Below are 21,175 nucleotides of genomic sequence, written 5' to 3' on the forward strand. Positions count from 1 at the left end.
CAGGGTTGGATGTTTAGGCCATACAAGTAAGTAAGTAAGTACCTCAACAGGGAAACAAGAGATATCTTGTTTGCCAATCAAACAAATGAAATCATTGTTTGCATATATTTCTCCTTTTACATCGATCTAGGGGGGGGAAAAATCCACCAAATATATGGAAAGGTTGATTGTGTGTAACAAGAGCAACTAAATACTTATTTTTTAATTGACTAGAAAATAAAAATAAAAGTTCTGAAAGTTTCCCGGGGATGGATGGATCCGAAGAGAACGAACGAACGAGAGTATATGGCCCAATAAAGAAGAGGGAATGCCCCTGCTAAGCCATACTAGGTAGGAATAAGTTGACTAGCTACTTTTTCAACTTGTTGTAAAAGAAATTCTACATTAAGTTGAGTATTATATTTATATATCACAGGCGAAGAAGAAGATCATGAAATTAAACAAAATGCCAAAGACAATGATGACTGCATTAGCCTCCTTGTCTCTCATCACTTAATAAAGAAAACTATAGATATACACCTTCATGACCCCCGGCCCCCACCCACCTACCATCATCTTGTAATGTATTGCCCACCCCCACCTAAACTAAACAAAATACAACACCCACTTCCTTTCATTTTCTCCACAAAAGAAAACAAAGGAAAAACAAAAACAAAGACAAAAACAAAAAAAGAACTTAATTAGAGAGAACTAGGCCTCCATCTTCATGATTGAAGAGCTAATAAAACAAAAGTATCATTAGCTACTACTCTTTGATAAGTGATAACCCCCAAAGCAAAGGAAAATTGCTGCATGCTCTTAGACTCTAAGCAAATAGATACTGAGCTCAGGAGCTCCATTGCTATCAGGGTTCATCATGTAGAAAGCCTCAGAATCCCTGGACCCCACAATTCTCTCAAACTTGGCCCTCATGTACATGAGTTCTCCATCGGACCCAGCTTCAGCTTCATTCCCAGGCAGAACGCCCGCACCCATTGAAATCGGCTCCACGGCCTTCAACACCTTCCACTCCTTAGGCCCACACTCTCTCCTCGTTGCAAATCCGCTCTTCTTTCCATTGCAATAAGTCCTCCACACCGGCTCTTCAAGTAGTCTCACACCTTTCTTTTCTTCTTCTTTTTCTTTTTCTTTTTCTTTATCACACTCCAATGCGATTCGAACCAACCCAGATGCCATTTCCCGAACCAAGCCACTAATTGGCGTAGCCAGCTCAATCAGGAAGGCAGGTTGAGAAGTGGGATCTCTTTGGAATGCGAAATGTACGTGCCCGCGTCGATATCCAAAGAGGGTGCCTACCACTCGGGGACCAAGACCCAGCGGCAGGTTCGACCGGTTCTTCCCAAACGCAGTCAAAACCGATCGGAGCCTGGAAACGGCTATAGCTTGCAGTTGTTTCCTCTTTGGTACGTGTGCTGCAGAAGCTGTAACAGGTGGTGCTTCGGGCTCAGCACCCTTATGATCATCTTCTTTTTTCTCTTCATCGAGGGTCTTTGAGGAGGATTTGAAGCTTGGAACTTGTTCGTCGTCTTCGTTTCCAACCTTGTTTGTCCAGTGGAAGTGCCTCTTAGAGGAGAAATCTTGAGCGCTCTTCGCCATGGCTTGCTTCATGTGAGAAAGCAAATCAAAGGCAAGAGGGGAGCAGCTCCTTAAAAAAGACAATGCAATGCGCAGAGAGAGAGAGATTCTTTTTCTTTTTTTTTATTGATAATGTGGTGGGGCTTTCATTAATGCTTTGTTAATTGTTGTGGTGCCAAAGAATCCTGACAAAAGAAACATAGAGAGGCTGCCCCACAAACTGATTTAGGAAATCAGAGAGAGAGAGAGAGAGAGACTCGTTTTTGAAATAGAAAAGAAAGGAATCTAAGGAGACAATGTGTTGTGTTGTTTCACTTTCTTGTGGGGCAGGGAGAGAAGGGATTTTGCTTGACTGACTCTTTTGACTTGAATCCAAAAACTGTGAAGGGGATATTGACAACCAAAGCAATATCACACTTCACACTAGACATGCTCGCTCAATCACTGCGCAAAAACCAATGATGTCTATATATATATATATATATACATATGTCTGTCTTCTAGCGCAAAGGTACAACACGGTAATGTTGGGGTTCTGAGAGTTTCTGATTTCTCGTGGACATTGTTGGGTGCAGAGTCTACAATTCACGATTCACCTACCTGCGAACTGACACCTTATTGCTTTGTGGGGGACGGGGGGGGGAGGACCCCACCATAAACATTGATACATCATTCTCTTTGTGACACCCAATAATACCGCTTGCTTCTCAACATGCGTCATCCCGTTTGGCCTATATATATATATAATAAGGTACTCTCTCTTTCATATATCAAACAAGGAGGCCCAGCACCCATCAACATGGGTCAAATACTTGAAAATGCCTTATTTTCTAAAGCGTCTTAAACCACCTTTATAAACATTCCCCCTTACTTTTGTGTTTTTGAGAATGCCCGAATGCTGCTGCCATCATGCCAATATCACAAAATAGCACAAAAAAACTAACCAACCCCTTCCAAAGATTTACATAAAACAAAATAATTACATATGGTTCCGAAAGAGGCAGCAATGAATTGGACAAACGCTGTCACTAATTACATCAACTTATAGACATGGATCCATAGATAAAATACAAATTGAAGTACGCACATCCCACATAGGCCAGCAAACTTGTCAATGCTTTTTGTACAATAACATAAGCCATATTAGAAGCCCGGATGGAAGAGTCAAGAAGGCTTGCCTATGCCTACAAAATATAGCTCCTACAGTTAGCTCTCTATAGTTTGGTCAGGATCAGGTTGCTTCGGGGGAGCCACCCCACCGTTCATTCTTGCACGAGCCTCCGCAAACATTCTCTGTTGCTCAGCTAAAGCTTCTTCCTCAGTCATCTCAGCTCCATTGCTCCACTTGCCACCTTTTAGAGAGTCCTGCTGGAAAACATTCCCAAAAATATCATTAGTAACTAGACCTCTGTCAAGTCATACCATAATGTAGCAACATTTGCCTTGTTCACCAGTTCAATTGCCCAATTCAACCAACCGGTATTAAGAAATATGCATTTAAAATAAAAAATTAAAGGTATGCTTGAGAATTTTATCATGTCCAAAAAAAAAAATACAGAGAGAGAGAAGGAGAGAGACAATTGGGTTTGGGAAAAAAACAAAAAACAAAAAACAATGTTTGAATCAGCTGCACCAACAGCTAATTCCTAAATTTCACAGTTATTGCTTCGCTTCATTCCAGTTCTCAAAAGATCATCCTTGCAACAAGTGAAACTCCATAAGGAGCATAAAGAAATGACCAATTACCATGGTCTCAATCTTGTGTTGTTCGTAAGCTGCATAGACCTCCTCAATGTACTCACCAAACCCCAGAACCTGATAATAAAATTACATCCATGAGTCATCGTGGAAACGTTTTATAGATATAAATCAATATATAAAAAGTCCGTCTTTGTTAACAATAGGACTGAAACCAACTGCTTCCAATTTTCAAAAACAAACATAATTGGGGCATGATAGAAGAATATTGCTAACTCTTACAATATAGCATGTAAGACACTATTAGCATGTTACCAGAACAATTTCCTGTGGCAATATCCCATAAGGAAGAGAACTCTGTATAGTTGTTCCTTTTTTTTTGGGGGGGGGGAGGCTACTGTGGGGAGTTCCCTATAAATTGACAGAGCCCAATCCTGTCTGAAAATGAGGATAAAATGCATAGACAAGAACCATGAACAAAACCTAAAAGCATAGGACAAGCAAAGTTTGATATTCAAAAGCACATATAGTCTCTCAAGACATAATATAGAGGTCAGGGGCACATGGAGATGGACAGAGAACAAAGGGTGCCAAAACTGTGTGACGGTATCAGGCAGGATTTGAGCACAATATGGTGGAAAGCATGATTACATAATCCAAGTGCATGAAATCTCAATTCAAACAATGACTAAAGTACAAAGAATCAAATGTATACATAAAAGTACTATGATACTAGAACATGGAAGCACAAATGCATCATGGAAAGTTAACAACTAAAAAAATAGAACACACAACCACAAACAGAACAATCAAGCTAAGATCTATAGGATGAGTCAAAACCTCTAAAGCCTTAAGTACATGCTCGGGTGCAATAGTTCTTTTCTCCTCTCTGCTACAAACTTCATTAGACTCTGATGAGACAAGGTTTATAAATTCTGCAAGACAATAGAATAAAGGACAAAATCTCCCTTCAGTACAAAAAAAAGAAACATTGACTGAACATCTATAATAAAAACGAGCAACCAATGGGTAGTAAAAGTATAGTAGAAATAATATATTAACCCAATTTACAGTAGATAGTATGTCAAAACTGTCGGGGAATACCAGCAGCATAGAAACATCAATAAATGCGAGTGCAATACTTTTACCAAAGGGTCTAAGTCACTTGCAAAAGAAGTTTTTGATTATCATAAAAGTCATCAATATACAATCCAAAAGAACTTTAAGTCGCCTCTAATTTTATTTTATTTTATTTTTGATGAATAAGTCACCTCAATTTTTTTTTTTATGATGGGGAACCCTTCCAAAGTAAGGTCACTTCGTGTACCTAACCCTATCGGGTTGTTCAGCTTTGAAGCCTATATACAAACTTGTCTTTAAATGGTGTCAACATCTAAGAGAAAATAACAAAAACCATTTTATTCTTCGCATGAATTTGGTTAGCAGACAAAGAATGAAAATTGCAACTATGAAATCCCTCTCTCTAACGGGGATGAGATATGACTATCTCATTGTGGAGAGGGATTTTTTTGGCTTAAACAAGAAGGGCAGGTGCAGAGACTTCAAAATTGATAATTCAATGAAAAATTTTGTATTCATGATCAAAGAAAAAATTTATGTGGACTGAGTCAAAAGTTGAGGTTCCTAATAGTCTTCTTCAAATATTTTTAATCAAATTATTTTCTTGGATTTCTCAATGGGATTCCGATAATTCATATAAATCAGCAGTATATAACATTCCAGATTTAAGGAGCCTCGGAATGTCAAACCAACAGTTTTTATGCAGAAGGAAGTCTTTGAGCTCCAAAAAAAAGGGTGAAAGTACTAAAACAAAAAATTATCATATGGTGCAAATTAATGGGGAGATTTATAAGCCAAGCCTAATCAAAATTAAAATATGGTTTGTGGTAGAAACTAATTTTTGGCATGTTACCACATCATGCCTCATGATGTATGAATTGCTAGCGACTCAAATAATCATATTACCCATATAGGAGTTTTTAGAAGTAACAGAGAACCATTAAACTTAGTTTTGTTCAAAAAGAAAAATATTAGACTTTGATTTGCATGAAGAGGCATTAATAGAAAAATAGGATCTCAGGCTAACCTTGTAGTGATGCATCAAAGCAAGGGTACATTTGCCCAAGTTCAATTACAGATCATAAAGTAGATTGTGAAAGTGTCAAGACTATGGAAGTAAGAATTGAGTGGTAAGCCGGTAACTTTACAATTCCTTTGTAGGATTAAAAGTTTCTGAGATGCAGCTTTTGTAGTTTGTAAGAGCACTAGCAGCAGACACTCAACCATTTTCCCTAAACTTAGGGAATCAAACCATTTTTTCTTTCCCTATACAAATACACTCCACAACATCTTTCTTTATATCTTAAAATAAAAAATTTCCCTTTTAATTTTTTTTTCTTACTTTATTCCAAAAGCATCTTTTATTTTCTCTCAATTTCTCACTTATCAACGTCCCTGTCTTTGTCCCTTCCAACACCCCCTTCTTCGTCTTCTTCTTCAACAAGCTGCAACTCCTCTGCTCAACAAGTTGAATTCACAAGGGGAAATAAGGGGGATGAAAATGAAAGGGTTCCTCTTCCAAAAGCTGAAGTCATAAGGGGAGGGAGGACTTCAGCATGTATTGAGAGGCGTAGCTTGCTTGGAATCTCAGTCAAGCATATTCGCAATCCTTGGGCAAAGAGGTAGTTGACTACTCGACCAAAGAAATGCCGAATGAACCCCAATCTTTATCTCCTCTTCCCCTTCTGTGAAATCCCCGTGGTGAACACTAGAAGAGCCAGCAATCGAGTCTTTCGTAGAAACCCCTGCCTGAATAAACACTACTATCTCGCCTTCTGATCTATCTTAAGATGAGAGGAGAGAGAGCGAAGTTTTTAGGATTATATTAATCCATTGGGTAGATACAATGCTACCCAATGGTTTGGGGAATTTTTGGAGAATCTGTTGTGGTTGTCTTTTGGTTGTCTTTTGGTAGTTTTTTTGAGATTTTCCTTATATTTAGGGAAGGGAACCACCTATAAAGTATCTGCTACTAGTGCTCAGGTGGTTCCCTTCCCTGAATATAAAAAATAAATAAATAATCACAAAAAAATCACCTGCAGCAGATTCCCTAAGCATTGGGAATGTTGCAATGCTTCCCAATCCCAACGCATTGGGAAGCACTATAGCTTCCCAATGATTATTATAATCATAAACTCAATTCTCTATCCTCTCAACTCTCTTCCCCTTATAAAAATAAAATGAAGGAAAAAAATAAAGTAAAAGTAAAAAAATAATATTTTGATGGTTTAGGGAAAAATTAAGGGAAGCTATTGTGAAATATTTTTATATAGGAAAGCAAAAAGTAGTTTTGTTCTCTAAATTTAGAGAATGGTTTGGTGTCTGCTGCTAGTGTTCTAAGAGTATTCACAACAATTTCCCTATAACCGCTTCCCTTCCCTACAAATAGGAAAATGTCAAAAAAAATCACAAAAAACCACCCACAGCAGATACCCTATCAGTTCCCTAAGCATTGGGAATGTTAAAGTTCTACCCAATGTGTAGGGAACCAAAAGAGATTCTCTATAACTTCCCAATCCATTATTTTAATAGAAAAATATTTCTCTCCTCTCTCTTCTCTTTGCTTTTCATTGGGGATTCTGTAGGAATTTTAAAAAAAAATGTGAGGATAGGTAAGAACTTATATTTTATAAAGAAATAATATTTAATTGATATAGGAAAATATAAGAAAAGGTAATGCAAAGTGTATTTTGGATAGGGAAGTAAAAAGTAGTTTTACTCCTTAAATTTAGGGAAAATCAAAGGAAAGCTATTGGGAATGCTCTAACTCTTTGCAACAAAATTGAGCTGAACTTAATGGTGCTCAAGTTAAAACTTAATCCCAATTCATAACTGCACTACATAATGGGGAAAAAAAAAACTCAGGAAATCTAAAATCATATCAAGCTTTACACATTCACAAGCAGCAGCTCATTTCTTTGTTAGCCTTAAGAAAGAAGCCATACTCTTCAAACTCAACCCCAAAACTCTTGAGACATGTCTTTTCTTCCTTTGTCCCTCTTGCTTATGTGTGAGTGCATACAATAAAGACACCCTTTGAGATGCCATAAAAAGCTCAAGATTTTTCCCAATGAAAAATCAAACTCATAAAAAGCCTCCGACATTGCAATACTTAAGTTGACCAGACAAATCCTATTTCAGTATTCATCATGATTTCTACCAATATGGGAAATATTGGATTCCAATGAAAAATATAGAAAATAATAATAATAATAAACACCTTTAAGATTTATAGAAACAAAGAGATATATCAATGATGTATCAGAAAATGAAATCTATGCCAATGGTCTCGGGACCAAATGGAAACTCCTCTTCCCATAAATGGGATTAAAAAATTTATCCACGGGTTCAATCCTAAGTGTGAGTTTTATTTACTTATCGAATGGGATTAATTCAATATAAAAGCCAAAAAGAAATCATCATTTTTCTCACCTACACAACACTCAATTAAAAGATCTTGAGCATCTCTTGCAACACGTACATCTGGAGGCAACATCTCCTTGATGATTTTGGTCATAGTTGCTGAAAAGAAAACATGTTTTGCATCAATAACGTAATCAGGTACACCATATCAAGAAGCATAAATTGTGTGAGCATCACTTTATTCATACACATAGAGATGACTCCTCTATTCTCTGTAACTGCTGCTGATGATAATTATTTCTTAATATAATAAAAAGATTGTGAACAAGGAACGAGAATCATAAGCCCCAGCACTCTAACCGTTCTAAACTCAAGGCAAAGCACACATTTAAGTAAATGACACTTTCCATATCCATATCCAAATCAACATCTCCCAAATGTTTTTAGTGCCTGATTCTTAAGGTTAAGAAAGCTTACTCCAAAGTCATAATATTCCATCAAGTTAAAACTTGCAAACAAAATGAAACACATCCGATAGCAACAGAACTAATTTCACTGAATAAACATAACCACAGCATTAATTTCTTAGAAAATAATCCCCTAAACCCTAAACAGATCACTATTTAATAGTACCACCTATTTTCTATCCTAATACATTAAACTCACCCATTTTTGCCTCAGAAATAATGACGAATATACAACACAAAAACGAAAACATAAATAAAATAGCTAAAACCAAAACTGAAAGAGCACAGAAAAACGAAAACCTTAATTATCCTCAATTATTTCTTAAAATAAATAATTTTTTCTATAAAAAAAATTTTAAAAAAAAAAAAAGAAAAAAGAAAAAAAAAAAAAAAAAAAGAAGAAGAAGAATCAAATTCACCTTTTGGAAGCGAAGCGTCTTCCTTGGACTTCCCAACGATATCCATCGGCTCCATCCTAAACCTTCAAACCTAATCCAACCATAAATACAAAAACACAAAAACTCACATATATTACAGATCTGAAACTCAGCGACGCAAAAGAAGGACTTGAGGCTGTGACTAACCGAATTACCGAGTCGAATCAGGGAGGCGATCGTGGATCTACGGGCGTGCAGGGACGAGTCAACCGATTGAAGACCCGAGTTGGAGGGAAATCAGGAGGAGGAGCAGGAGGGGCATGGTTGATATATGGATTTATCGGAGAAGGGCATTTGGGGGAGGTTCTCAGGATAAGAGAGCAAGTTCTCGCTCGCAGACGATTAGGGCAACCGTCTCTCGCGAATGCGTTTTCAATCCAGATTCTCCACGCGTGACTCGGGCGCGTTCGTTCGAGGTACCGACGTGTCACGTTGTGCCCGCCTTGAAGGAGCGATGGATGGAGGGCGATTGACACGCGAAATAAGGGCGCGTGCGAGGTTGTATTTTTGTCGCTTTATTTGTTGAGATTTTCTTTTTTGGCCCGCGCGCGAGGAGCCTAAAGGAGAGAGATAGTAAGACGTGTTGCAACTTGCAATTTGCAAATGAAAAAGTGGTCTCGTCCCTCCCCCAAAAAATGACAAAGGCGAGAATTGCCTAGCTCACTTGCGCTGAGTAAATAATGGGCCGAGGGATTTTGAAGCCTAACCTAGAGGTGTGTAACTGTCACTTAGGAGTGTGCATGGGACGGGGCGGTGAGGATTTTCGCCTTTTTTAGCCTCGCCCTGCACCTTTGCGGGCCAACCCGCAAACCGCACTTGATAAATACTAATTGTGCGGGGCAGTTTCGCGCGGGGAGAGGATTGCGGGGCGGGGCGGGTATTTTGAGTAGCATTTATGTAATTTTGATTTTATTTTGTAAAAAATAAAAATTCAAAAAAATACTGGTTTTTTTAATAAAAAAAAATTAAATTCATACTAATTTTTCACAAAATCTTATGAATGCAAAGTCAAATTTTTAGGAAATCAACTCTGTTTCATTAAAGAAAAAAATTATAATTTCAAAACTCCTTAAATTTAGTCATTCGACATGTTGACACATATCTTTCAATCGTTCTTTTTCCATACAAGAACATTTTCCATGTAATTAGCCTTGTAGACTAAACTAAAAACCCTATTAATTATAGATAAAATTATAAGAAACATGATTTTTTTTCTTTTTCTTTTTTTTCTTTTTTTCTCCTTTGTGCGGTGCGGGGCGGGGACCTCCATTTTTTAAAAGGCTAAACCCGCAACCCGCCCCGCCCCGCCCCGCATAAATTTCTCAAATTAAGACCCTAACCCACAAAAAAAACTGAAAACCCGGTCCTCTGCGGGGCGGGGATTGCAGGTTTTGCACACCCCTACTGTCACTTGCCTTTTTTATGAATAAAAATTTCATTAAAATATATATATATATATATATATATGTATTTTTAGGCTTAAAAATTAAATTCTGCCTTTTTCAAAATTAAATTTTACCTTTATCAAAATTAAATTTTATCCTTTATTTATATTTTGCCCCTTTGAACCAAAAATTTTGATTATCTCCTAGTGTGTTTGGGTATTGAATTTTTAGAATTAGAATTGAATTCTTATTCTAATTGCGAATTTCAAGGCAAAAAGTTGTGTTTAGATGTTGAATTTTTAGATTAGAAAATATTATTTTTAATGGTAAGAAATGATTGGAAGTTTGAAAAGTTGTGTATAATGATTGATATTGTGAAAAGTTATGTGAAATAATGATTTAAATAATAATTATTTAATTAAAAAATAAATATTTTTTCTTTTTAAAAGAAAAAAAAATTAAAATTAAAATTAAAAAAAAAAAAATAGAAGAAAGGCCCAGTGGTCGGGGATGGCCGCGCGGCCACCCCCCAGTGGTCGGGGACGGTCGCGCGGCCACCCCCAGGGGTCGGGGACGGCCGCGCGGCCACCCCCAGTGGTCGGGGGAGGCCGCGCAACCACCCCAGTGGTCTGGGGAGGTCGCGCGACCTTCCCCAAGTGGTTGGGGAAGGCGCGCTGCCACCCTCAGCAACCCCCGGGGGTGGTGCGAGGCCAACCCCTAGATTTAAAGGTGGCCACGCGGCCACCCCCAAGTGGTCGGGGATGGCCGCGCGGCCACCCCCAGTTGTCGACGGAGGCCGCGCGGCCACCCCCAGTGGTCGTGGATGGCCGTGCAGCCACCCCTAGTGGTCGGGGGAGGCCGTGCGGCCTTCCCCAAGTGGTTGGGGGTGGCGCGCTGCCACCCCCGACAACCTCAGGGGGTGGCGCGAGGCCAACCCCTAGATTTAAAGGTGGCCGCACGGCCTTCCCCAAGTGTCGGGGGTGGCACCCCCGGCCACCTATGGTGGTGGCAATGCGCCACCCCCTTTGAGGGGTGGCTGCCAACCGGCAGCCACCTGCCTTTTGTTTAAAAAAATATATATATATATATATTATTTTTAAAAAAAATTTTAAAAAAAATTATTATTTTTTTTTTTAAAAAAAAAATTATTTATTATTATTTTATTAAGTAAATGCGGGAGCACGCACTGTGCGTGGGTCCCAGTCATCATTGAAGGTAGAATTGGGGTGGAAAAAAAGCTCTGTTCTCTCTCCTTAGAAATTTCTTGCTTTTTCAAGCCCCTTCTGTCAGTCTTTAAGAGATATGTTCTTCCGGTGTCAGTCTTTGTGAGATTTGAAATTTCGGTGTCAATCTTTTATTAGGTTTGTTTTGTCTGGTAGTCTCACTGTTCCACGACGCTTTCCTTCTTAAACACTTCATTTCTTCTTTCTCCATCTTTCTCCACTCTTCTCTTTTTTTTACACACTTTATCTTCAGCCCCCGCCTTCCACTTTCATCTAGCCATGAATCAAGATCAGCTTGATCTCCAAGCTCTAATTGAAGAAACTGAAGCCTTAAAGTGGGATTCTCCTGAACAACTTGATGTTGAAGATAATCTTCTTGGTCATGAGGGTTTTGCTCTCATTGGTAAGATAATCTCTCCTAAACCACATCATGCTCAGCTTGTTCGCACCACAATGGCCTCTGCTTGGAGCTTTGCCTCCCCTCTTGCAGTGGAGACTTTAGCCCCAAACAAGTTCCTCTTTGCTGTTCCATTACAAAGCCATGTAGACCGTATAACCCAACAGGGGCCCTGGAATATATTCGTGGTTCCCTTTTGATTCTAAAACCTTGGTCTGCTGATTTAGCTTTGGAGGAGGTTGATTTACACTCATGTTCTTTCTGGATTCAAGTGCACGGGTTGCTTATGCATAACATGAATCGTCGAAATGCTGTTAGAATTGGGAAAGCTCTTGGGAAATTGCTGGAAGTGGAAAATCTAGGTTCTGTTGGACTGACCTGTAGACAACATCTACGTCTTCGGGTGGTTCTCAACACAGACCTTCCTTTGGTTCCAGGCTTCCTCATTCCTCGCCCAGATAAGGAACCACTTTGGGTAAGCTTTAAGTATGAAAGGTTGGCAGATTATTGTTCTCTGTGTGGACTCATAGGTCATAGAAATTTTTACTGTCCTACGGCAATCTCTAATATTCCCCTGGAGAATTTTGGGATGTCACTCAAGGCCGTGGCTTCTACAAGCCCTCGTCCTGTTTCAATAGGGGTTTTTGAGGCTTCTGGTTCTGGAAACACGTCTGATGTGGTTCCTTCGGCAAGCCCTGCTTTCTCCGATCCCGGCAATAGTAATGGCTGTACTGCAGGGCAAATTATAAAAGCATCCTTTGCTCACCACGTGGCATCTCCCTATCAAAACTCCAGGCCTTCGACTAGATCCTCTCGTCTGGTGCCCCTGAATTCCAATCTGTTTGATCTTGGCCATTCGCAGATGGACACATCCACAGCTGCATGGAGTCCTCCCACACAGTATCCGACAACCCCCACACCGTCTGCTAAAGGTAAGTCTCTCCTGTATGCCACATCACTGACAACATTACCCTTGCCTTATCCTTTAATCAATGCAGATGATTTTGCTTATCCAATCCTGTTCCCGGCCAAGCATACTGTCACCCAAATCCAATCTAATCTAGTTCATTTTGAACCACCTCAATCAGCCCAATTCCAGGACTTTCTTTCTCATTGGGCCAATATTCCTTCAAAGCCCAACCCTTTTACAAGGCCAGGCCTCTCTATCACTGAAAATCCTCCTTACCTTAAGAAACAGGAGCCCATGGTTCTATCTACAGACTTCCCAAAGCCCAATCCAGCAAAACTCCAATCCTCTCCTATCCTAGCCCAATCCTCACAATCTCATTCAAGCCCAACATCACCCTTAATCATTTCTTCATCTGAACCGACCGTCTCTCTTAGCCAAAAATCCGAACATCTCAGTCTATCACCTCAACCCATCTGCAATAAAAAACCCATTACCCCAGCTTCAAAGATTTCCCACTTTCACCCTTTTTTCCCTAAGTCTCTTTCTCCATCCAGCCAACCCTCTTCCCCTCCTATGGCTTCGGTTACTTCCCCTCCCCCAGCACCTTCCCCCCCACTGTCCCCAAATATTTCACTTATCGAAAAGAAACGTTCCACATACACTGAAGACATTGAGCCTATTGTTTTTTTGAAGAAACCAAAAGTCAGCCGCAAATCTCACTCTGACTCTCCTTCCCAAATGGAACTAGCTGCTATCTCTTTAACTGCAATGCAATACTCAAATTTACCTATGGAAACTAGTGCTACTCCCCCTTTCCAACTTGGTCTAACTGATCTATCATCGGATCTCACTCATTTTGGATCCAATTTTGGGTTTCTGAACAGGCCAGGAAAAGGAGCTCTTCCATCTGTTCAAGTGGTCACCTCTACTCAAGCACTGATGGTGGATCCACCCCTCATTCACTGTAGGTTTCTTAGGTCATCAAGTGGGAGGAATTATCCAGCTATATATTCTGATGTTTTCCAGAAAGTCTCAGGTTCTACATCAACTGCATCGTTTACTTCTACAAAGGTGAGCCCAGCAGGGCCACCTCCTCCAACATAAAACTCTTATCTTGGAACTGTCGAGGGTTGACCCGTGCCTCGGCTATTCATAGCTTAAGGGTTAAGGTTAGAAAGCTTTCACCTGATGTAATATTTCTGACAGAAACAAAAACATCTCCTGCTACTGCTTGTGTAATCTTAAATCAACTGGGGTTTTTTTTGATGTCCCATGCCCCTCCTACTGGTTCTAAGGGAGGCCTTTTGTTGGCATGGCACAATGATGTAAATTTGGCTTGCTTTCTGACTACTGATAATATGATAAATGCTTGGTGCTACTCAGATCCTCTTGATAAACCATGGTTATTGTCTTGTATATATGGCCCCCCGTACAGAGAAAATAAATGTGATTTTTGGGATTCTATCTCAAAAATAGGTGAATATTATAATGATGCTTGGTTGTGTATAGGAGATTTTAATATGATAGTAGATCAATCTGAAAAATTTGGTGGGCGACCCTTTGCATGCTCATCTGCAGATCCATTCCGTATGTTCATCAATAATAATGGAATGGTAGATTTAGGTTTTTCTGGTAATCCATTTACTTGGTCCAATAATAGAGATGGTGTTCATCTTATTAAAGAACGGCTAGATAGAGGTTTAGCCTCACCCCAGTGGATTCATCTATTTCCATCCTTTTCTCTACAACATCTCCCTGCCATCACTTCTGACCATAATGCCTTACTATTGCAAACTGGTACTCCACTAAATAACCTCCCTCGACCCTTTAGATTTTTGGACTAAGGATCCCTCTTGTAGAAATGTTATATCCACTGCATGGAACTCTGTATTTGCTGGCTCACCAGCCTATTCTCTTACAAAAAAATTGAAGGCTAATAAAAATGCTCTCAAAATCTGGAATAAGCATCATTTTGGTCATATCCAATCAAGGATTTCTTCGCTCACTAGGCAGCTAGATATTATCCAACAATCCACCACTTCGGATCAGTCATTACAAGCAGAAATGTCTATTAAACAAGACTTGACTAATCTTTTCCTGCAAGAAGAAATTTTATGGAAAAATAAATCTAGGGAAACATGGCTCACATGCAAAGATTTAAATACGAAGTTCTTCTATACATCCACCCTAATTAAAAGGAGGAGGAATGCTATCAGTACTCTCAAAATTTCCTCTGGTGCCTGGGTTTCAGATCGTGCTACTATTGGTAGCAGCTTTACAAATCATTTTATTTCACTGTTTGCTTCTTCTAAGCCTGCTATTGATAATGACCTATTGAACTTATTTGATACTTCTATCTCATCTGAAGAGAACCAAGAAATCTATGCCTTTCCTTCCGAACAGGAAATATTGTCTGCTCTCTCAAGTATTGGATCTTCTAAAGCTCCTGGCCCGGATGGTTTTACAGCGCTTTTCTACAAGAAATATTGGGATATTGTTAAGCATGTGGTTCTACAATGTGTTTGGGATTTTTTCTCAACAAACCATCTTCTGAAGGAGCAAAATCACACATTTATTGCTCTTGTTCCAAAGCAATTGGGACCATTTTCAGTTAGTCATTTTCAGCCAATTAGTCTCTGTAATATTATCTACAAGATCATCTCCAAAATCCTGGCTAATCGTTTTAAAGGTTTGCTTCATCACTTTATTTCTCCTTATCAATCTGCATTTGTCCCTTCTAGAAGTATACAAGATAACTCTATCTTGGCAAATGAATTGTTGCATACTATAAAATCAAAAAGAGGTCGTGGAGGTCTTATGGCGGTTAAGATTGATATGGAAAAGGCCTTTGATCGAATGGAATGGTCCTTCCTCTTGGCTATATTACATAAATTAGGCTTCAGTGATATTTGGATCAACTGGATTCGAGTTTGTATCACTTCTACATCCTTCTTTGTCCTGATTAATGGCAGCCCTTTTGGTTTATTTACTCCCGCTAGAGGATTACGCCAAGGAGATCCTTTATCCCCTTTTCTCTTTATCCTTGGCACTGAGGTTATGTCTCGTCTCTTGCATCATCAGGAATCCATTGGTCTTCTCAAGGGTATTCGAATTGCCAGGAATTGTACTCCAATTACTCACCTTCTTTTTGCGGATGATCTTATTATTTTTGCTAAGGCCACATCTACAGAAGCATCTGCTATAAAGTCAAGCTTGGACTCTTATTGCCAATGGTCAGGTCAAGCAGTGAACAGCTCGAAATCTTCAGTTCTCTTCAGCAAAAATTCTACACCTACCACAATCTCTAGCATCACAGGTATTCTTCCTTTTAAGCCTTCAGCATCTGTTCCTCATTATCTAGGACTGCCTCTACTAATTGGGAGATCGAAAATGGAAGCATTTCAACCTCTGCTAACTAAGGTTTTGGGGAAAATTGATGGTTGGAGGGCTAAAACTCTTTCTCAAGCTGGAAGAGCAATTCTTATAAAGGCAACAGCTTCTACTATACCATCGTATACTATGAGTACTTTTCTTCTTCCAAATTCTGTTTGCTCAGCACTAGATAAAATGTTTAAAGATTTCTGGTGGGGCTTTCCCAAAGGTAAATCAAGGAATCTATGTCTAAAGTCCTGGAGCTCAACGTGTACCCCTCGCAGACTAGGGGGATTAGGGTTTCGTCTTATGAAGGAGACAAATTTAGCCCTCATTGCCAAACTTGGATGGAAAATTCTCTCTGATATGGATTGTCTTTGGGTTCGGCATCTTCGAGAAAAATATATTAGGTATGGTAATTTTTTCTCTACATCTGCAATTTCAAATGCTTCTGTGATTTGGAAAGGAATTTTAAAGAGTAAGCCATTGCTTCAAGCTCATGCTTGCCTTCAGGTATCAACGACTTCACATGTGCCTATTTGGACATCTTCCTGGATTCCTTCTATTCCTTCCTTTAAACCATCCCCAAAATATCCAAACAATTTTCATCAACCATCCTTGTTTATCTCTGATTTGATTGTGGCTGATACTTCACAATGGAACCCCTCGGTTGTTAATTCTGTTTTTGATGATATCAGTGCTAGAGAAATTCTTAAAATGAGAATTATGCAAAATTCTAAACCACAATACATTTGGACTCCATCTGGCTCGGGTAAGTTTTCGAGCAGTTCGGCTTATCTTATTCTTGTAAGATCTCATTGGCCTGTTTGCAGTCTAAAGAATTTTGGAAATCTTTGTGGAAGCTTAACCTCAATGATAGGCTTCGTAATTTCCTTTGGAAAATTGCCTGGAACATTATTCCGACAAAGGACCGTTTAAGTGCTGTTCTTCCATATTCTATCCAGTCAGAGTGCCCGCTTTGTAAATCGGCAACAGACTCTCTTCAGCATTTATTTTTCAACTGTTCCTTTGCTCGGATTATATGGCCCAATTCGCCTTGGCCTTTGGACTTTGCTGCTCTTAATTTCTCTAATACAATAGATTGGGTCAAGCTAATAATTTCTCCTAATATGTTAGGGATTCCTTCTCTTGACTGTCATAAATTCCAGATTTTTGCAGCAGTGTCTTGTGATCTTCTATGGTATTACAGAAATAAAGCATTCCATGATGCTTTATCATTTACTGCTCTTCAAGTTTCTCAGCATATCAATAAGGTTTCATTGGAGCACTTCACAGCTTGGAATCAAATCCCATCACATGTGGAACGCTGGGTGCCTCCAGTATTTCCTAGATACAAATTCAATTTTGATACTGCTATACGTGATACCTTCTCAGCTCAAGCCGTGGTTTGCCGAAATCATCAAGGTCATATTATTCATATGATCTCCCAAATAAGCCCTCCCCGTCTTCCCAATTATGGTGAGGCCTTAGCAACACGCTTAGCTGCTTCTTTGGCATGCTTTCTAAATTCTAATAATTATATTATTGAAGGTGACTCTCAGGTGGTAATTTCGTCTCTGCAACATCCTCAGAACCCTCTTGACTGGCGCATTTCTCCTATTATATATGATATCATTGGCTCTATCCCGGCATCCATTTCTTGGAGTGCTAGGAAAGTCAATAGAAGTGCAAACTTCTGTGCTCATTCAGTAGCACATTGGGCCGCAGCCAGATCTTTTTCTGGCCGCATTCCCACTGTTCCTCCTCCTCTTTCTTCTGTTCCTATTGTAAGTGGGAAAGATCCACCTCCCACTAGTTTATTAGGTTTATAGTACTTTTATATGTTTTTAGTTTGATTTGTAGTTCGGTTTCAATGTACCTACAAAAAAAAAAAAAAAAAAACAAAACAAAAAAAAAAGAAGAAGAAGGTAGAATTGGATTCAGAATAGAATTTGGATTCTATTCTGAATCCAAACAGACCATGATCCTATGGGTCCAAAAGAAACAACAGCAAAATAGAAGAAGCAACACAACACCAATACAAGCAAAAACAGTGCTATCTTTGAAAGACCCTTAAGATCCCACTAATCTTTTTTTTTTCTTTTTCTTTTTTTCTAAGCAAGATCCCACTAATCATTTATTCATAAGAGAATATGGTTCTTATTTTCTGTAATAATCCAATACAAGCAAATATTAGGAAAATACATTAAGATCCCTTTATGTTTCTATTCTATATTCGAAGCCTTTGTCATCTTTATGGCAAAAAGGTAACATAAATAATTATAAAAATAAAATTATGTCCTTCGAATAAAAAACAGAAAGGGTAAAGTCCATATGCCCCCTCAAGCTACCACCAAATTGACAATGTCTCCTCCAAACTTTTATTTTAAGAGTTTTTGGATGTTTGACTTATTTTTTAAATTATATGAAGTAAAGCTTTTTTTTATATATATTTAAAATTACATAAAGAATATTTTTTGAAATAACTTCACTTATAACTCCTGAATTTTCACTCCTTTTGAAAGAATGTATGCATCCAAACTTTAAAACATCTAAATTTAGGGTATCCGTTTTTTAGAAAATTTCAATCTCAGTCCTCCGTTAGGATTTTCTGTTAAATCCTAACGGAGACTCCCTCACGTGCGACACACGTGATATACTTATCATAAACTACATATTATGCCACTTTCCTTCATGTCCGAAATCACTTAAGGTTTCATGCCAGTTTTGTCCGTTTTTTAACTTGACTTTTTCCCTTTTAAATAAATTTTTTCAACTCGGTTTCGAAGTCTCCAGAACTCCCCATCTTTATTCTTGCGAGAAGAACCCTAACAGTACTACTGCGGTTTTGTTTGTTTCGCCAATATACCTTGCGATTTGCATCACAAAGGTTTTCTTCGTGACAGATAATGAACAATTTTTCCCTTTTAAGTGTAAAAGTTTAGTGCTTTAACCCTAATTTGTATTGTATACCTTTATTTTGTAAATTTGTTTACGGAATTTAGGTTTTAACGAAATGTTGCATGTTACTAACATCATCACTTTTGAAAATGTTTGGGTTTTCTCATAATTTTTCCGTTGTGTGATTAATCTTGATTCATGACCACGTGTTTTACCATTGTTGAAAAATGAAATTTGACTTCTAAAATTAAATGGCAAGTGTGTGCTTAACGTGTCAACAAAAATAACAATGCAGAAAATGAATGACACGAGGATTTTTGTTAACGAAGTGGAAACTCAGTTAAGAGAAAAACCACTCCGGGGCAACCAAACCCAGGATATCCACTATTCAGAAGACAAAGCTATATACAAGATAGTAACACTCACATATACCCGATGCAGTGGTCGTACCTTGCTCTCTAACGTGTAACTCAACACGAACGCTTCCCAACCAGGTCTCCTACCTGAAGGGGTCTTCAATGGAATCCTTTACCTTAGGGTCAACCCCTAAGATAGACTTCAGTTGTAGCGCAGCAACAACACACTTGCAATGGCTTCAGACGAAACTTAATCAACTCAACAATCTCTCAAAATAACTTCTCTAAGCACTTGTGGAATTCAATACCGAATTCTTACAGTTCTCAATGCCCAGGGGCCTCTATTTATAGGCTGGGGTACAGAATGGGCGACTGCAGTGATATATGCGGGTGCCGTCCGAACGGTGGACATGGGCCATCCAGACGGAAAACTGTGTGATAGATTTTTTCGAAAATTTCGTTGAGAAATCTTTCCTATTTAAAAGCCACATCCGGACGGTGAGACACTGTCGTTCGAACGGTCGCACGTCCGCTGCAAGTAATTTTCATATAAGGCTTTCGAACGTCCGGACCATGGGGGATGAGCGTTTGGACGGTTGATCTTCAACACGCAATTTCCATAACTGCTATGTGCACATCCGGACCATGATAGGCAGTCGTCCGGACTGTTGAAGTCGAATCGGCAATTTCCTTAACTGATGAACGCGCGTCCGGACCAAGGCTGACTGTCATCCGGACGGTGACATTTGAACTACGATTCTTGCCTTATGTATGAGGGCGTCCGGACGGGAATCCACGTCGTTCAGACGGTTGAAGCAATCTTCCCTTATTTTGAACTTGGAAAGAATCTGAGACTGATCGATCATAGAGAGGCGTCCGGACAGGCTGCTGAGACGTACAGACGGATGCAAGCTGGAACAGTAGCTTCTCGAAACAATGAAGGTCCGGACGGGAATGCACGTCGTCCGGACAGATGATGCTTGGTCTGTCGGGCGTCCAGACGGTGTGGCACATCGTCTTGACGGATGGAATAGTGGACAGATGGGCGTCCGGACAGCTGACAGGGACTCTGAAATCTTCTGTCTTGACAGCAGTGCATAAACATCTAAAACACTTCTGAATAGTGGAATCCCTGTTAAAAAGCATCTTTACAAACAAGTGATTTTGTCCAAACACAGAATGAGGCCAATCACAACCTAACAATTGTCAACATCTGGGTCTTCTTGATGTTGTCGAAAGGTTGAATATTATATATGGTTTGTGGTCCTATTTTGTTGTGATTAGTGGGTCCTGATGAGTGTATCAGTGTCGAGTTCAGACCTAAAAAATGCTCAACGTTTTTGTTGTATTCCATTGTTTTTTTTGGCTCTTTGGAAGTTGGAAGAGCCAATGTCTTTACTCTGTAATTGTTTTTGTTTGATGTATTTATTTAATCCTGTAATTGGAATAAAGTTGACCTAATGTCTTTACTCTGTTCTTAGACCCAAGCAATGTCTTTACTCTGTTTTTGTCTCCTCATTAGGACTTTGTCATTGTAAAGTAAATGATAATGTCTTTGTGCGTTTGTTTTATAAATTTGTAAGATACATGATGGATCCAGAATGTCTAATGTTTGAGGTGCACCACAGTGGTCGATTTAATAGGGAACACAGGTGCACCTATGTTGGTGGGGATGTAGCACATTATCCTGACTCATTTGACAGAGACAAGATGTCATTTATTGAGGTAGATGGAGTAGTTGAGTCTTATGGGTATGGTCCTGGTGACTTAATTTACTACAATATACCTAAAAAGATGCTAGATAAAGGGCTAAGACTTTTGTCTTTTGACCATGATGTCCTTGAAATGGTGGAACACCATATAGGGCATGGACTTGTAGAGTTATATTTGGTTTCGTTTGGTGAAGTTGATGTAGACATAGATGTACGTGGAGAAAAGTATAGTGTTGATGAGGAAGAGTGATGTGAACCCCGTCAAGAATAACGAGACCCAACAACGAAAGGGAACCCAA

The 21,175-nt window shown here is 39.2% G+C and overlaps 2 protein-coding genes across 4 annotated transcripts; both read right to left on the reverse strand.

Moving 5' to 3' along the window:
- Positions 1-703: 703 nt before the first annotated feature.
- LOC133865859 (protein MIZU-KUSSEI 1) lies at positions 704-1,698 on the reverse strand. The gene has a single exon (XM_062302359.1). It carries the CDS (start codon positions 1,606-1,608, stop codon positions 799-801), a length of 810 nt encoding a protein of 269 aa, XP_062158343.1. The 5' UTR covers positions 1,609-1,698; the 3' UTR covers positions 704-798.
- An 817-nt stretch (positions 1,699-2,515) lies between these two features.
- On the reverse strand, positions 2,516-9,211 carry LOC133865860 (protein Dr1 homolog). Of its 3 annotated transcripts, none has more exons than XM_062302362.1 (6): positions 8,768-9,211; positions 8,603-8,672; positions 7,786-7,875; positions 4,114-4,208; positions 3,322-3,390; positions 2,516-2,940 (listed from the first exon to the last, which is right to left on the reverse strand). In XM_062302362.1, the coding sequence occupies exons 2-6, from the start codon at positions 8,655-8,657 to the stop codon at positions 2,782-2,784; spliced, it is 468 nt and encodes a 155-aa protein (XP_062158346.1). In that variant the 5' UTR covers positions 8,658-8,672; positions 8,768-9,211; the 3' UTR covers positions 2,516-2,781. The 3 variants fall into 3 exon arrangements, with proteins under 3 accessions (XP_062158346.1, XP_062158345.1, XP_062158344.1); XM_062302361.1 differs by having other exon boundaries at positions 2,516-2,943; positions 8,776-9,208; XM_062302360.1 differs by having other exon boundaries at positions 2,516-2,943; positions 8,768-9,203.
- Positions 9,212-21,175: the final 11,964 nt, after the last annotated feature.

Source organism: Alnus glutinosa, chromosome 4 (assembly GCF_958979055.1).
Source record: "Alnus glutinosa chromosome 4, dhAlnGlut1.1, whole genome shotgun sequence".
Taxonomy (NCBI): Eukaryota; Viridiplantae; Streptophyta; class Magnoliopsida; order Fagales; family Betulaceae; genus Alnus; species Alnus glutinosa.

Coding starts and splice junctions, on each gene's coding strand:
- LOC133865860 (XM_062302361.1), bottom strand. CDS start 8,657: ATGGAGCCGATGGATATCGTTGGGAAGTCCAAGGAAGACGCTTCGCTT. Junction 7,876..8,602: donor AGACGCTTCGCTTCCAAAAG/GTGAATTTGATT, acceptor TTTTCTTTTCAG/CAACTATGACCAAAATCATC. Junction 4,209..7,785: donor TTTAATTGAGTGTTGTGTAG/GTGAGAAAAATG, acceptor ATTGTCTTGCAG/AATTTATAAACCTTGTCTCA.
- LOC133865859 (XM_062302359.1), bottom strand. CDS start 1,608: ATGAAGCAAGCCATGGCGAAGAGCGCTCAAGATTTCTCCTCTAAGAGG.